The following is an 18,300-nucleotide window of genomic DNA, read 5'->3' as shown; positions in this document are numbered from 1 at the left end:
AAGACCATTGACAGTTAATAGAGAGAAAATTGTTCCTTGGAAAATACATGCGTGAAATTTTTTGTTTTAAGTTGATAGAAATGACAATTTGAATATAAAAATTTCTAAAAGAAATAATGATTATTTACAGAAATCTGATTTTATAACGCACAAATTCATATTTTTTGAGGAAAAAAATGCAGATATAAATTGCCCACATTTTTTTTTTTCTGGAGAGATATTGAATATATATATATATATATATATATAAATTAACAGTGACATGGACGTGGACAAGATTTAAGCAATAGACAGGGGACTCAAATTAACAGAGAGTCCTATGATTTTAACAGAATTAACCGCTAAACCAGGTTTAAATAACTTTTTGGGTATATTTTCAAAATTGAAATATGTTTTTGCATATTAGCACAAAATTTAAGTGATGTCTAGATAAATCTTTCTTTATCCATTCACTTTTTAATGTGGTATACCAAAACCCAAGACATGAGAATTAATTTTTGAAGAGAAATTTATCATATGCATATTTCAAAGAAGAAAATAGATCATAGACATTTTCTTGCATTCATCTTCATCCTCACATTAACTTCTTTATAATTATTGGATAATCTTCTTCCCTAAATAAATAAATAAATATATATATGTATATATACAAATGTTTAATTCATTTCTAGCTGCATCAAAATCCCAAGACGCCCAGACAAAGTAAAGAGTATCTCAATATCAACTCAGGTTTGCATAAATGTCTCGATCACCCAAAAAAACGAAAACATTTAAAAAAGAACGCAAAACAACACCACAACCACCTAATACCAAGGGAACCTCCTCTTCCCCTTATTAAGGAAAGCCCAAAAAAAAATGCATAATGATCAGATATTGGGTTTCAGTATTTAGGTATTTTTCCTGAAAGTAGCCCGAAGACTTGATACCAGTGCAATGAACCACAGGAAGGCAGCAAGTTATTTCCAGATCTTCACAGATTTGTCATGACTAGCAGAGGCAACCATACCAGTTTGTGGTGACTGCGCCAAGGCCGATATTACACATTCATGAGCTGCAATTGTCATGCACTTATTCTCAGCCATGTTCCACAGCTCCAGAGACTGCAACAAGATTAGTGGTGAATATAAAAAAAATTAGTCGTTTGTTAAGAGTTATGAAACAATTGGGTACGAGCCCCAGTTATTGACATAGTAGTTGAGGACAAGATTCCACATCATCCATCAAAAGAATTAGGAAGAATGTTCATCTAGAATCCAAATGTAGCAATCACCTCAAATCAAGCTCAGAAGTTAAAAGGAAGTCTGGCCTTATCTCCAAGACCTTCTAAAATGTAATCCATGACATAACCATGTAAAACTATTTGAAATGCTGTTGAAACCTACTAAATGCATTTGCATATCAACTTTTGACATAATTGAAAGGTAATGGCTGAGTTTGGTACACGAAAATATTTTCAAAACCGAATTTACCAGTCAAAATCCAAAGCAACAGGTCATCTTAGCCCAGGCCAAGTGGTGGGTCACCCCACCATGGGCCGGCCCATTTCCAACAGATAAAACCTGATAAAAAAGAAGAGGAAAGGCCCAAGGCCTTGGAATCGCTTTTTAAGGCCCAAGGCCTTGGAATCGCTTTTTAAGGCCCAAGCGAAAACACCCATTATATCTACTCAGCGGATCTCTTTAAGTTTGCTTACTCAATCTTCCAAGCTAATTTCCTCTTCCTCTTTCTTATCTTTGGCTCCACCTCTGAAAGGTGCCACAAGAGCTGTCTGAGTTTTGGAGAACCAATGTGCTCTTATAGCAACCTGAGTGAGGAGTCCTTACACGTGACTACTCTAAGCCAGCTAGAGACTGTTTTCTTCTTCTTCATGGTCGTGTCAGTCTTTTTTAAAAAAATAATTCATGCTCGTGCCAGTCTTAGCATCTCAGATGATGATCATTAAGTATAAGAATAAGGCTTCAACTAGTGAAAAGAATCGTGGGGGGAATGAAAAGCTTAGATGTGGAAAAATCAACAAAGATGAACAGTTGATAGGGTCCACCAAATAAAGCCCAGTGGATGTTCCATTAATTTCTGAATCTGATTGAGCTCTGAAAAAGTGTAAAAAAATGAGTAATTCGTTAAGGAGTAGCTTTGATGGAATTGAGAGGCAGTTTACACTCTTCTTAGCAGACTTGAATATTGCTTGTCTACTGGAGATAGTGGGTTAAAAGCAGGAAACAAGAAAACAGAGAAAGGCAGGTAAAGCCAAGGAGATGAAGAGATTGAATTGTCTGGCTAATTATGAAAAATGGATCAAAGGAGCAAGGGAGGCAAAACAAATGTGTCCACTGTTAAACGGGGTTCCAAATGATACAGGCATAGTGTAATATATATTTCCTATATAGTTATTTGCCAGTAGGCCTTTCTTATATAGTAATGTTTTCTATTCATAACCATCTGTTTCTTAGCATAGAGATTCCTAAAATACCTACCTGCATTTTCTTTCTAACACAATAAATAAATACATTCATCAACAGCGACCAAATTTGATCCATTCTGAGATGGCCTAGGAACTTTTCCCAATTGTCTCCCGTGTTGATCTGGTTCACAGTTGAGGTGCTTGTTTGGTAGGTCTTTGGCGATGGATAATTCTTCTTCTACGTTAGGGTAATTTGACTTTCCATGATCAGAGAGTCTATTGGGCTCGAGTTTTGTGGTTGTTTGGATAAAATCAGTTTGCTTGGGGGGGCTACTGTTAGTCATTTGCTTGTATTTGGTGTTAGTAAGATAACTTCAAACTACAATGGAGACCAAGTTGGTTCCAATTAGATCAGGTGGTGGGTTCCCCAAATTACTACTCGATGTTTGACTGAAAACAATTACATGCAGTGGCCTAAGTTAGTAAACATGTATTTACAGGACAATGTAGTCTTATTGATCATACCCCAATGACAATTCATTGAAGTTGGATAATGGCAACAAGGAAGATTCACAAAATTGCAAGTCTCCAATGGAATTCTGTGGAGCCTCACATTGCTAGTTTATCTGCCCACCTTGATTCTTGTAAGGAAATATGGGATTATACCAATCTTCTGTATGCCAGCAACATGATCCGTCTGTATGATTTGTCTATGGAACTTCACAAGGTGAGAAAACTATCCTACAGTATTTTCTAGACTACAACAATTTCGTGAGGAAATTGAATATGAATCAATCCATAACTGCTGGTGAAAGCCATGCAAAGGCAAAGAGAGCAATTAGTGAATATGCATATCACGGCTGGATTACAATCAGAATTTGAGCTTGTGGCTCCTAAATTTCAGTAAGTGTTAACTTCCTTCTTTTGCTGAAGTCTGTGCATAATTGTGGCATACTTCCTGTAAGGATATGACCTCCCTCAGATATAAATGGCAACTCTGCTTGGTTATCCCAAGAGAATGGTGGTGGCCAAATGAGAGGGCGTGGTGGTTGTTTTGAAGGTTGTCATGGTATCTATTTTGAAGGTGGTCATAGTGGATGTGATATACAGCCGAAGTGCCCTCATTTTGGAAAAGATGGTCATAAACATGATCATCGTTAGAATTTGGTTAATAGTGGTACACCACATCGAATAGCTAATTTTATTACAAATATTTCTGAACCTCAAGGCTCGATTTCTATGCTGTGGGTTGAGTGAATCTGGTGCCATGATGGTTTCTAAGGATGAGTCCTCCAGATTCCTTGAATGTCAAGTGTCCCAATAAGCTTCAACTTCTATTGCCTCTCTTGTCCAAATAGATAACCATTCAGCTAGTTTCTCTTTTATTCCTATACCATAGGGTGAAAGATTCTACAACCACAAAATAAGTTCAGTTCTTTTACTACTGTTCAACCGATTCCATCATCTCCAACAGCTTTTATAGTTTCTTGGCAAATAGGGGTGTAAAGTTGTTATTGATGGTGTAAAGTTGTTTTTTAATTAATTAACTATATGCCTAAAGTCTTGTATTTTATTCGTTTACAATTATCTTGCTATTACATGGCAAAAGAGATTGGTGAAGGACGTGAATCTAAGGGCTTGTACTATCTAAGCTCTTCCTCTCCAGCAGCCAGTTCTGTAGTAGTTGAGTCACTCCTCTTCAAACTCACAGTTTTTTGGGTCATCATTCTTTAGAGAGACTAAGGAAACTAGCTCCTTTTGCTGATATATCTAATCTCGATTAGTCTTGCCAGATGTAGAAACTAAGAATTTTTGGTTGGAAGCTAAGGCAGTACTTTAAGAAGGCAGAGGTGCTTATAAGGTCAGCCCTTGGAGGTGGATTGCTAGAGATTGAAGCATCTTGATTAGTTTATCTAAATTCACTGTGGGTAATGATAACAAGGTCAGATGTTGGTGTGACCATTGGTGCAGTAATGCTTCTCTCAGGGACTGCTTTCTGCGTATTTTAGCAACTTCCAATTTAAGTAGACAAGGGTTAGAGATTGTTTGTTGGTGTTTAGTGGTGGAACCCAATGGAATGTCACTCTACTTCGAAATCTTAATGATTGGAGAAGTGATTGGATATCTCTTCTCTTTGTTGTAAAAGTCCGTCCTATACCCTCCCAAGGACAATGGTATTTGTGGAAGGTAGAAAAAAGATGGGAAATTCTCTGTACAATCTTATTAACATCATCTACTGTAGACCCTATTCTATACTATTTTCCTTTAAAACAAGTTTGGAAAGCTAAGGCAGGCCCCAACACAGTCCTTTTCGCAAACAACATGAGAAAGTATTTTAACGTTGGACAACTTAATAAGAAGAGACTCAAAAATAAAATCAATATATACATACACATACGTGTATATATGTAGTATATATGGTACATTACGTAGAAGTTCTCAAGGTTTGGATATAATTATACCCTAATCTATTGTTTTTGAAAAATAGCTACTAGTCATTTCAGTTTACATTATAATATGTCCAATTTTCTTCTTTAGATTATAATATGTCCCTATCCACACTTCCAAATTCTTCTTTGATCTTACTGTAATTTCAGTTTACCATAAACTAAAATCCTTTTTTTTTTGTTTTTCCAAAGAGAATCGTTTCTTGTGGTTGATATATGGCACATATAATTTAATGTATGTCTAGCAGCTGGGCTAAAATTGGCAAATATGTTTGTTCTACAAGGACTACTATATTACTTCTTTAAAATAGTAATGATACTGCAGATACATGCAAAGAAATGATCAAAAAGGCTGTATTGGCCAGAAAATTGGGAATTCCTATCATAATGCATGACTACTTAACAGGAGAATTCACTACAAATATTAGTTTTGCTTATTATTACTGAGGTAATGATCTACTCCTTCGCATCCATTGTGCAATATATTCAGTTATTGATAGATAGAAAAATCATAACATGCACTTTCGTGTACTAGCTAAAAACTTACGATTGTTTGATGGCTCTAATTATTTAGGAGAATATAATATTTTTTTATAGCAAAAAAAATCTGGATAGGAGATATTTAGATTGGAGAATTCTCAACTTTTGTCTCAAAAACAAGGTTGGATATTGAATCTTGGGTTAATGTCGATATTTAAGAGTAACAAAAATATTAAGACTGGAGTTAATAATTATCAAACTATTGATATAAGAAGAAGGATCTTTTTTTTATTTCACAACCATCAAGATTGAGAAATCAAGCCTTCCAATCCAAAAAGTTTCTTTTCTAATTGGATGGGAATTATGCCCAAATGTCAAGAACCTCCATGTAATTTTTACAATAAATATATACATATAAATATGAGCACAAAAACAGAAGCTAGAAAATATTTTCCTATGTCAAATGCAGTCTTTATTCCATGGGTTGTCTGAATGCAGATCAGGAATTAAACAGAAAGAAATTAACTGACATCTAGTCAAAGAGTAAAATTGATATCTCATAGCCAAAAGCAAACATAACATCACCTGATAGCCACCAATGACCAAGAGAGTAGAATAGCTTGGATGAAAAACACAAGAGTGGAACTTGTTTCCACTAGAACTGAGTTCATGAATGCACTCTCCTGAAGCCAGTGACCATACTTTTACAGACTCTTGACTAACAGACGCCAAATAATCTCCATTTGTATCCCAACAAACAGAGTGAACTTCAGTGGGATGCCCCTGAAAAACAAAAAGATCATCTATGAATTTCAGTTACTCCAGATGAAAGATGAAAATTGTCTCAATTTTCAACAATGCCAATATAGATGTGCTGATAAAAGATTTGCCCTTTCTAAATATTTATGGTGCTCGACATGCTTGTACCTGTAGCAGGAGTGTCCGCCTATCCGTCTCAACATCGAAGATCGATACAACATTCTCTGAAGCTGCAGCCAGCAAGTGTCCTATTCTTGGCTGAAATCTAACTTGTGAGCTACCTCCCTGCACCAAATGACTAAGATTTAGGAGAGAAGAAATTCAATCTAGATAGAGATCTAAAAACATAGAAGAAGAAAAATTAGAGGAGAGTTCTAAGGCTAGCCTTTGAAACACGGGCACAAGAATATTGATTGATGTTCCAGAAGCGAATCTCATTGTTACCATCACAAGAGCAGAACAGTTCACTTTTCTTAGGGTGAAAATCAAGGGACATTACAGGTGATGTATGACCTGCATATGTCCGTATGCTATAGCTTGGCTGCAAAATCAGCTAAAGTAAGTGCCAACTGCCAATGGAATAAACTGAAACAATTATTGGTGTTAATAAACATGAAGGTTCCCAGAAAATTTCCTTTCTAATATTTTTTTTACTCCTGCAAGGTAAAAATTTACCTCTGAAGCATCCCAAACACGCACACTTTTGTCAAATGATGATGTGGCCAGCTGAGTTGAATGTGGTCTGAAGCAAACATCTGTAATTATATGAGAATGTTCTTCTGGAGTACATTCAGTTTGCAGCGTTTCCATGTTCCAAATAACAACCTATGAACATGATAAAGTAAGCAGCTACAGAGTACATGAAAATAACCAGATCTTTTTCCCACAATTTGTTTAAAAACCCTCAAATTTCAACCCTTTAGAATTCTTAGAATTATTTACCAACTAAAGGCATGGATGTCCCTGGAAATCTAACACGTAAATTCAAGGAAATAATTAATTTATAACAAACACCTTCAATCCTTTCACAACCCTCAGCTTAATAACCAAATAATGTTACCAAATTTCAGCATGCAGCTAAATGAGCTTACAGCTAAACTCAGTAGTAACAGCCTATGTAACAAAAAACATTATCCGTTTATGGAAATGTGATTATAAAAGAATAACAAACCATCAAGAGGTGCCCAAAAGTACTTATGTTTCAAATTTTTTTTTGCCCTATACATAGGCTCATGGGATTTTCTAAAAGCATTATACCTTCTTGTCATGTCCAGCACTAGCCAATAACTTCCCATCTGAAGAGAAATGACAGCAAATAACTTTGCTATTGCTTTTACGTATTGAACCCACTTCACCAAAGCTGAAACCTGTGACGAAGAAACAATAGCTAGGATTCTGGTTACTTTAAATAGTCATATATATAAAACTACAAGTACAAAAGGATAAATACCCTTGGAAGTTTCAGCAGCATGCTCAGAAGGGTTTCGTTTTAATGAGCCAAACAAATCCCTTCCATCTCCATCATCAGGTGAGAGAAAGGATTCCACATTATCGTCTAAGGAGCCAACATCTCCAAAATGGTCCATATCTTCCTGCAGTATAAAAATTTTAATTTTTAAAGGAGAGAAGCCTGTTTGTTTTACAAGAACTACAAATGGAAAAGGGTTCATATGTCCACATGACAACCTTGGAAATTAAAATTCTTGGAAATAGGATTCCTCATAATTCTCAGTCAATTGATGCAATGAGGAGAGATACCTAGGTGAAATTTGTAAAGACAAAAGTTTTCATTTGAATGTTGCTTTGAAGATGTTATGCTTTTTAAAACTCCACCCCCAACCCCCCCACCCCCCCTCCCCCCCCAAAAAAAAAAGTTTCTCATCATTTAAGGGAACTGTTCACTACAATAAGATTTTGTCCACAATCAAGATGATTACAAAATGCAAAATGATTAAGTACGAAATTATTTTTATAAAGGGAAAATAAATTGTAACATAAAACTCCCATTCTAAGTTTTTTAAAAAAATAAAAAGTATAGTTCTATTAACAAAGCACCAAATTGGTGCCATCCCATGTACAAAAAAATCACATATTACCCAAAATCTTTCACCCTATACAAATCATGCCCCAATATTAGAGAACCAAACAAGTGAAACCATGTATCCCTAAGTTTACCCATATCCCCTTCAACCCCTTCAAAAACTCTTCTATTTCTTTATTTCCAAATAATCTTAAATATAGTCAACAGAATTAAACCAAGAAATCTACCATTTCTACCAATTCTCTTCCAAGCCCAAATCTTCTCCCTAATTGAACCAACCATTACCCAACTAACCCCCAATAGTCCATAAACCATAGACCAAATGTGTTTGACTGCCAGGCAAAAAAGTAATAAATGGTTACACGTCTCCGCTTGGCCTTTACACATATAGCAACAATTCCCCAACACCTGCCCTCTCTTTCTCAACATATCAATCGTTAAAATGGCATTCCTGCTGGCTTCCCAAGCAAAGAAAGCAAATTTGGGGGGAGCTTGAATTTTTCATATTTGTTTTGCTGGAAAAGAGGCTATATCCCTTTTCCCCATCCCCAAAAGTATCTCATAATAGAATTTGACCAAAAACACCCCATTTTTCTTCGATTTCCATAAAAGCTTGTCATTTTCCACTATTACTTTCAGATTTGATAAAAACAATAGAAGGCTCTCATACTCCTCTAACTCCCAATCATTATGGTTTCTCATGACTGCTACCTCCCAACCCATTCCACTTCTACCTCCACCCAAGGCCTCTTCCACAGTCATGTTTTACATAACACTAACGCGTATATTCTTGGGAATCTCTCCTTTAGACAGCCCTCATCAGTCCACACATTATCCCAGAACTTAATTTTATTACCCCTACCCAACTTCCATCTTGTACACGACCCCCATCTCTCGCTTTCCAAACAAATATTCCTCCATAGACCTCTCCCCTGCTGTTAATAGGAAGAAGAGAAAGGCCAATTCTTGAGAATTCTACTTCTCAAGAATTTAATCTCTTGAGAACAAATGGTTCATAAGAATGTAAAACTTTAGCCAAAAGAGAAACCCTAGCTGACACTTCTAACATGTAAGTGTGAGTATTTAATGTAGGACAGAGAGCTCGAACAGAACACTCGAGAAGAATTAATAAGAAATCAAAAACACGATATCTCTGTCCCAATAATCAACTCAATATCTCAATAATGTTGAATAACAATAACTATAGTCTGAATAACAATAAAATGCACTGCTAAGTTGTATTGTTTCTAGACATCCGACTATATCTAGAATGATAAATAGGAAAATAACAAAAATATCCTAACAGAATAAGAAAAAATAAACTTATGCTAATTCTTTTGAAGTACATTAAATGATACAGGATGAGTGTAATTAAACTAGCTTGTCCCGTAGATGATTTGGAAATAAAACAGTTCACTTGGAAATAGAAGAAATTTAGGTCAGAAGATGAAAAATAAAGGTAACCCGAGTAAGTTAGAGATTAAGGTGAAGAAATATTAGGAGAGGAGATTGAATGGAATAAGTAAGAATAACAATCAAAAACAGCAAACACCTGAGAGAGGCAACAGAAAATAAAAATGTAGTAAAGGAACTTTTAGTTGGTCATCATTTACTCTTTGTTATTATTTCACTGGTCTTTACAAGAAAAATATTAAAACAATTAAAGAGAAAATCAAAAGCTCCTATAACTTGAAATCTCCTTAAATAATCTAAATTTCTAAATAACTTAAAATCTAACCAAATAAGCTAAACAACTAAAAAACACTAAATAATAAAGAAGGCAAATATCAAATTTAATCCCCAAACCATAGTCAATTGTTAAAGTTTGATCCTAAATGTACTTTTTGTTACAATTTCGTCCTCGAACTTCTAGATTTATTTTAAAGCATTGCATTTGTCTAGATTTAAACAGGAAAACAGAAATACATTGATTCTTGTTTGGTAAACGAAAAAATAACTTAGGGAGGGAAAAAAAGGAAAAAAAGAAAGATCAGCATCTTCTTCTTCCTTCAGCTCTTGAATATTTGTAAATTCATCTCATTCCCAACTATCACCATTTCCACCTGCATTCTTAACCATCATTACTTGAAATTCCCATCCGTTAGCAGAGGCCAGTTTCTTCAGCTTCAGACCACTGTTTGTGTCCCGGAAACTCAAGAAAACATAACAATTTAAGAAAACAAAAAAAAGGCAAACAAGGTAGAATGCAATACGCGCAAACCGGTCCAATAACCTCTCAACTGTAGCTGGAAATTCAAGGTTGAAATTTTAACCCACTTTTCTTTTTCTACTGTTTCTCGGCATCCAAACAGAAATCATGGACAGTGGTAAAGCAACCGACGGGAAAATGAGAGCAACAAATCAAAATCCTAATTATTGTTTCTTTCTTTGCAGTGTCAAAGTGGCGGAAGACAAGTATAGAAGGTCTAATACCAACTAATACAGGACAAGGATCGGTTAAACTAATTTGTCCACACAGATCAGTTGGAAGTAGAAAAAAATTTAGGTGAGGAACTGAAGTGTAAAGGTAAAACCAAAGAAAGTGGAGATTAAAATGAAGAAAGGAGAAATAAACTGAATGGGATAGATTAGACACGACAATGATCAGATATAACAAACGCAAAGCAAGATAACAGAGAATGAAACTTTGCAAGAGAATTTTTACTTCAGTATTGTCTATTCTTTGTTAATAGTTTGATACTTACAACAGTTACCCGCTATATTTTGATGATATACACTTACCGCCTAATTTTTGTCAATTAAAGTCAACATAGCATATTTCTAAAAAATGTGTTAAATACCCTTCTTTATATATTATCATGTCTTTAACATTTCATTTTTTTGTAATTAATATTTTTCAATTGATATTAAATAACTAAAAAATTTAATTAACATATAACTATTATAGAATTACTTTGAAATATTTCAAATTTTATTTTAAAGTTTATAATTAATTATATTCCAAAATTGACTATTCAATTGGTATCCAATACCAAAAAAGGTTTAGGAGCAACGGAACTCCTAATAGCTCACAGTTAACTAAATTTGAGTGGTCATCTAATATTGGAAGGGTGTTTAGTATTGCTGAAAGAAATATGCTCAAAGCAATAAAGCACTTTAAGTTACGTAAAGAAAAAAAACAAAGCAATTCGCATTTAGATAAAGTGTTGATTGTAAAACATAAGCAGTTATGTTTTGTGAAAAAAAAATTAATTGAAAATATATACCTATTGCAAATATTTAATAATGTATATTATCATATTTATACATTGTTAATTTTGAGTGAATATCAAGAAAAAACCTTAGTAAACTTCATAGAAAACTAAGAACATAAAGAGTTAGAACGAGATGTCAGAACCTAAAAAAACACCCGCTCTTTATGCTACCAAATACAGCTATTAGAACAAAGTTCTTAAAGCTGCTTTCAAGAGGAAAACTAGCAATCGTAAAACACCCTCTGAGTTTTTCAGTATTAATACATTAATAGTTTATACACTCAAGAAAAATACATTAATATTTTATATAAACTAACAAATTTGTTATTAATTTATATCAATACTACTTATTAATATTAATATATATTATTTTATATATCTATATATGTTAATTACATTATATTTTCTTTATTTCTTGTTAAATGAATTAATTTTACAATATAAAAAGAAAAAAGATGTCATATCTTCTGTCCTTTTAGTTCAATTTGATATATTTTATTAACTTTCGGGTAAGTATATAATTTTAGAATATCGAGGTAAGTGTATAATAGAACATAGTTGAGGGGATTTGTGTGATTTTCCCTCTCCTAAAGTTTAGCTTACTTATCTTCTGGTTTGAATAAGATAGGAAGAACGGATACCACAAATCCTTTTAACTTCTTCCTTTAGTTGAAGTTAGCAATGTGCCAAAAGTACGTACCAGTTGGTTTGTGGATGACGCAAGACCAGTTCCATCAGAACCATAGATCATCAGGCCTTTCGACATGTTATTGACATGCTGCAAGTTGCCTGATATAGCAACCCCATCAGCTGGAGTATGTGTTGAAGGAGTTGATGGTTGAGAGTTAGGGGAAGGACCAACTGTGTTCGCGGTCCCAGTACTATTAGCAGGTCCAGAAGACGTAGGCCCCTTCCTTTTTCGGTTAGTCTATCACATGATACTGAGAAGCATCAGTTTACAAAAAATGGCTGGAAAATGTTACAAAGTTATAATGTTAATAGCTAACTGGAGCTTCTTAGACATGAAAAGCTACAATCAAAGCTCAAACAACTGATTCAGAAACCAATCTTTAGTCTAATGGGAACAGCAAACGAACAACTTTGTTACATGTGCTGAAAGTAAAGAAAACCTGTTGCATTTGCTGTGACTGCAAAGGATCTTGTTGTTGAGAAGAAGACTGTTGTACTGGTGGCATGTTGATCTGCTTAAACCAAAAACATAGTTAAAAAATAATAATAAATTGATTGCATTTATGGTTAGCATTTTTGTAATTACAAGACACAGACACGAATAGATTGAACTTCTTGTATAAACGGACACATGAATGCAAGCATGCAAGTACACCCCTGCAAACAATAGATGTAAGACCTAGATTATTTATCCTATTAGGGCTCACAGAAACTGTAGCTTCACTAGAAAGGGTCTTCCTTGAACCTTTCTACTTGCTAATACACTTGTCAGGAAGTATATATGTGTAGTTTACTACATAAGGTTAGATGTAATTAATTTAAGTATTTCGTTTCCTATACTTAAAGCTGTGCATTATAAGACTCAATCATTCAATAATAAAATGTAATATTCTATTCTTCCACATTGTATCAGAATTATAGGAAAAATATCATAATTTTTTTTACAAATCCTAATCAGTATTCATCGCCGAAACAAAGCACAAAATTTTAAACACGGCTGGCCTTTGTAGCCAGCCACCCATCACTAAGAACCGGCATTCATAGCTGGAGGAAACTAGCTGGTGCACAGCCCACTGCTGCTGACCAGCAGCCAACCCACAGCTGCTGCCTAGCTGCACAACATGATTTTGGCCACACCAGAAGCCCACCAGCTGCCAGCCAAGCTGCACCAGAGGTTCAGACAGCCCAACAGCCCCTGCACACACCTGCTTCTTGACAACTAGGAACTGTCTTATTCAGGCACAGAGATTAAATTATTCAAATAAAATAAAGTCCCATTTGACAGGTGGCAGAAAAAGAAACTAAAACTTTTAACGTGCAGAAACATAGAACAGAACAGAAAATAATGACACAACATACTGAAAAATGGAAGAATAACTCAACTTATCAAACTACTTAGGCTCTATGTTTTTTTCTTCTTTCACTGATACACACTATCAAAAGGAAAAATTTCTCCAATGCTCATAACAAAGAAGTTATACTTTTTCCACGTGGGTTGGAATGAATACTTCACACAAGTCGCTAATCACCACATGACAGGAATATATGCACAGTAGCAGAATGAGAAACTCAAAAGAAGACAGAAAACTTAAGTACTAGCAGGATCCTTTACATGCATTCTGATGCTATTATAAGATCTTGTGAGGCTACAGTGCTAAATTTTACCTTCGATGAAGTGGACTGCATTGGAGAACCTATAGATCCATCATTTGCAGTGGGTTGGCCATCTTTTGCATTTAAAGGGCCTCTAGGTAATGCTGAAAACCTTCGAGGATCTACATCTCCATATACTGGTGAATTACCAATGTTTCCTTGTGCCTGGACCTGCGCCAAGACCTGTTGTTGTTGCTGCGGCAAAAGCTGAAATTGATTTGCACTCTGTAAGAAAGGTTTCTGAACTTGTGCACCTAAACCCGGTCGAATTTGATCAATGCCCTGAATAATTTCAAAAGAGCATCTGTTAGTAACAAGCAGCCAGATAGAATAAACAACTGAAGGAGAAATGGCACTGATGCACTTACAGTTAATGGCCACCCCTTCAATGGAAGACCTCCAACTCCAGGATTCAATCCTGGGGAAAAGAAAAGGCATTAATCATAATACAGTTTTAACCATGACTTAGTTCAACAATAAAAGAGACAGCAGTGATTCGGTTTGGTGCCATTTTGAATTTAGGAAAAATTTTCCAAATACGCTCGACTAAATTGATCAAATTTGTGATTAGCTATTCCAGCCTCCTTGTTGAAGTGCTCTAATTCAACCCTCAGCTACAAGCTAACTTTAATTTTAAAACTAAAATTTTTTTAGGGGAAAAAAAAAAAACCTTGTCTGATGACTTTTGTCACCAGTTGGTGATTCAGGAAACTACTATTCATTGCATACTCTTAAATTTCAGTCAGTAACTATTTATTCTGCTCTTTACTTGAATAGAAAACCACTCATGCTTGCAATGATAACACATCCTTCTAGGATATAACTTGATATCATTGTTATATATAATAAATCATAATGAAAATAATCAATCTCTTCTGGCATCCCTCCACCATAAAAATTAATCAAGGTTTATAAAATAAGAAGAAATAATCTTGTTTCTGATCAACGAGATGGGATATTCACTAACACTTGATGAAAGCCAAGAGGAAGTTAGGAACAGCACATAGCGTCAGGACCTCATATATAACTTCCCCAACGTGTTTCAAAGCAGGGAAAAGTGAGAAAAGTCATGGTCTCATATGTAATCCCGGAAGTAATTTGTTAAGCTCCATTTGATGTATATATATATATGTGTTTTATAGAAAAATGACTTATATTTTGATCTCATTAATTTAGTTAGATGTCACTATAATCATAACCAAACAAAAAACCGATATTTTTATCCTTTTTTGAATTATACCAATTTGCTTAATCACATTCATAAATAACTGACTGTTTTGGGTTTGGCAATTTACTTCAGAATCCACATCGCTGATGGGAGATTAATTTGGCTTCTTATAAATCCATAGTGAAAAAAAATCTACCCAAATCACTAATGTAATACCTTATTAGAAACTCATGTTTTGCCCTTTTTTATATTCACTTTATTTCCTATTAAGACTAGGTATCCTTTCAGAAAAGACTTGTTACCTGCATTTCCCATTCCAGGTTTTGATTGCATGATTCCCTGGCTGTACATTGAAGAAGGATCCATAGGCAATGACCTCTGGGAGGCACTCAGGTTAACTTCACTTTTGATGTCCTGGAAAAAATAATTTTTAAAAAAACTATTATAAACAGATAGGCATTAGATATAGAGCATTAGAGGAAAAAGCAGCGGCGGACACAGCAACATGTTTTACAAGTAATTACAGTTGTTTGTTGAGTTTGTGCCTGAATTTGCTGTAGTGCTGCAGATACACTTCCGTGATTTCCTTGGACCAACTGACTGTTTTAGAGAGAGAGAGAGAGAGAGAGAGAGAGAGAGAGAGGAGTTAACAATGCCCAAAGAAGGCAGAAAACTGCAAGCACGAGAAAATATTAGATGTGAACGCACCTAGGATGACTTGCGGCTGGTTTTAAAAGGGCCATCCTAGCATCAAGAAGGGGTTGGGATGTCTCTGAATTCATTGTGTTTGGCTGCTTCATACGTTCTTCGTACATTTTTGCTGCCAGTGCACTGGCATTAGATTGTCCAAGCATTCCTTCAGAAGTTATAGCACTTACAGGACCACTAAGTGAAGGATGATTCGGATCTCTACGTTGAAATTGAGCTTGACGCATTAAATGAAATTGCTGCATCTGCATTTGTTCTTTTGCTTTAATTTGTTGTGCCTACATATCAAACCGTTGGCCAAGGATTGGGCAAGGAAGAGGCCACATTGAGTTGCAGAACCGGCTAGTAGTTATAAGAGACCTCATTAAAAATGAATGAACCCACCTCAATATATGCTGCTGCAGCCTCTGAATGTTTCTCATTTGTCCTGGCAATGAAGATGTCCCAGAAAACAGACCACCATTCGAAAAGAAACCCACCAGGGGCATCAATTGCTGCATATAGAAAGCTAGTAGTTACAGATATTGATTATCCAAAGACCTTTATCCAAATATGGTCCAACCTAAACAGTCATTACATCAATGTAACCAATTCGAGTAACTGAATCAGAAAAGTCAAGATTCAAATTGATTTATACGGATAAAGATCAAAAAAGTTATGAATTAAATTAAGATATCACAATCTACTTAAACATTAATGGCACATACTATATTGCATGCTGATATTTCATTCAAACACAGAGTCAGCTTCATCCGTTCATTCGTTTCAAAGTAACTTTTCTTCATTGAATTTGTTCATACTCCTACATAGTTTTGATCATAAACCACCCCAATTTAATAATCACTGGCAGAGCAAAATAGTGTTTCAGAATATATTACCTACTGGATCCGCCGAGACTTTCCCTTCAGTCATAAACGACTTCGCAGTGGCAAGCAGTTTCTTTTTCATCAGATAATCATAAATGTAGACATCAAGCCTAGCAACGAAGCAACAGACACAAGACAGAGGGTGTAAGCAACTTACGATAGATGAGAGAGAAAGAGAAAGAGAACAGTTAGCAACATTAGATTTTACATCTTATCTGCTTCCCAATTGCTCTGCGCCATCGCCTTAGCCGAATAAGCAAACCGACTCTTCAAAACTAAAGAAGAAAATAAAAGAAGCACAATTCAATTACAGAATAGAAAATATACGAACAATAAATAGATAATGTAAACACAAAAACAGTTCCATCGACACAGTGCGCAAATGCAATTGAATTGAAACTACATTGATAACAACTGACCTGAAAAAGCTAACAATTATGGTGGATCAAATACCACATTACCAATATCAGGATCGCTGCAACAGAGATCTTCACTGATCAACCATTGTTTTATATGTTCAATTTAATCACTGCCTTTCAGTAATCTTAAAAACTTATTCAACAATCAAATTACAATCGAAAGAGAACCAAACAGAAGTGTAGCACGTTCTCTTACCTGTTAATTACTAGAAGATGGATAATTCAAAAAGCACCGAAAAGGTATTTAGGGTTTGTGATTCGGGAGTTGAAGAGTTGTTTTAAGCTCGGAAGTTTGGAACAGCTCAAACACGGAGAGAAGAGAAGTTTGAATAAGCTGCAAAGCTGAGGTGCGGGTGGAGGTTTTGATCCAGACCTCAGGCCCAGACTCCGAAGCTGCTGTTAACGAATTAGCCGAGAGGAACAGGCCGTGAAGCCCATTTGAAAATTTCATTCTGGTGAGTCAAATATACAGTTCGACGGTCAATGATAGGGGTAGGACAGTAATTTCATTCTGCCCCAACCAAACTGGGGGCAGAATTTACGGTGACGACGTGATCACCGTCCGATCTAATCTCCAGTTTAAATAGGAAAGGATATTTTGATAAGGACGGAAGCCACACTTCCCTTGCTTTATCATCCCTAATTACATAATATCAGTGTTATATAAATTTTTTTAAAAAATAGTAATAATTTGGTGAACATTCTCAAAATCCTTAATTTGTGGAATGAATAGGAGGTCTTGTAACACACGGAAGTGAATCCCGGGACGATTAATCCAATCGTGTTGGTCCATTTTTTAAAAATAATACACAATTATAATATAATTGAAAAAGTTAAAAAATCAAAACATAGTAAATAAAAAATAATAATAATAATAACTTATTAAAAATTTTAGAAAAAAATTAATAGCAAAAATGTTTTTTTTGTTGTTAATTTACTTAAATTTATACGATTTTAATATTTTAAAATAACGGTTTAAGAGTGATTATCTTATTTATGTAGATTATTGTCAAAATCAAAGTTCACAATAAGAATTTATTTAGATATAATATTTTAATATGCTAACATTTAGATGTTTAATATGTCATTTAACATAATATAATATTCATCTTATTAGTTTTTTCAATAGTATTAATTATTAATATGGCGTCAAATGTGATTTTATCGATAATATGATGATTTTAACTTTAAAATTATATAAACATAGAACAAGCTTTTCAATTATTAAATATGAGGTCCAAGAACATTAAATCACTTATCGTATTATAGTATTATTTATTATTCATAATTGAGATTTTTTCCTAATAAGATATTATATGTTAGAAATGAGTAATGTGCATGTTGTAGGTTTTTAAAAAAAAAGATAATGATAGCAGTCTCATCATTAATCATCATTTAAATTAATAATCATAAAAATATAAATAAATTTTAAAAATATATGTTTCATCTATAG

At 34.6% G+C, this 18,300-nt stretch overlaps 1 protein-coding gene across 5 annotated transcripts; it reads right to left on the bottom strand.

The window, feature by feature from the left end:
- Positions 1-645: 645 nt before the first annotated feature.
- On the bottom strand, positions 646-17,408 carry LOC110813954 (transcriptional corepressor LEUNIG_HOMOLOG-like). 5 transcript variants are annotated; one of them, XM_088215386.1, is made up of 19 exons: positions 17,044-17,403; positions 16,848-16,921; positions 16,637-16,703; positions 16,441-16,538; positions 15,947-16,056; positions 15,563-15,840; positions 15,379-15,454; positions 15,157-15,268; positions 14,055-14,104; positions 13,699-13,968; positions 12,474-12,545; positions 12,044-12,271; positions 7,538-7,679; positions 7,345-7,454; positions 6,763-6,912; positions 6,473-6,628; positions 6,256-6,372; positions 5,914-6,111; positions 646-1,100 (listed from the first exon to the last, which is right to left on the bottom strand). In XM_088215386.1, the coding sequence occupies exons 3-19, from the start codon at positions 16,666-16,668 to the stop codon at positions 957-959; spliced, it is 2,343 nt and encodes a 780-aa protein (XP_088071512.1). In that variant the 5' UTR covers positions 16,669-16,703; positions 16,848-16,921; positions 17,044-17,403; the 3' UTR covers positions 646-956. The 5 variants fall into 5 exon arrangements, with proteins under 5 accessions (XP_088071512.1, XP_088071513.1, XP_088071511.1 ...); XM_088215387.1 differs by having other exon boundaries at positions 16,848-16,916; XM_088215385.1 differs by having other exon boundaries at positions 16,848-16,903.
- Between the last annotated feature and the right edge of the window lie 892 nt (positions 17,409-18,300).

The sequence above is a fragment of the Carica papaya genome, chromosome 3 (genome assembly GCF_054855325.1).
Source record: "Carica papaya isolate Zhongbai chromosome 3, ASM5485532v1, whole genome shotgun sequence".
NCBI classification, from domain to species: Eukaryota; Viridiplantae; Streptophyta; class Magnoliopsida; order Brassicales; family Caricaceae; genus Carica; species Carica papaya.
This window is presented reverse-complemented; position numbering and strand designations above follow the sequence as displayed.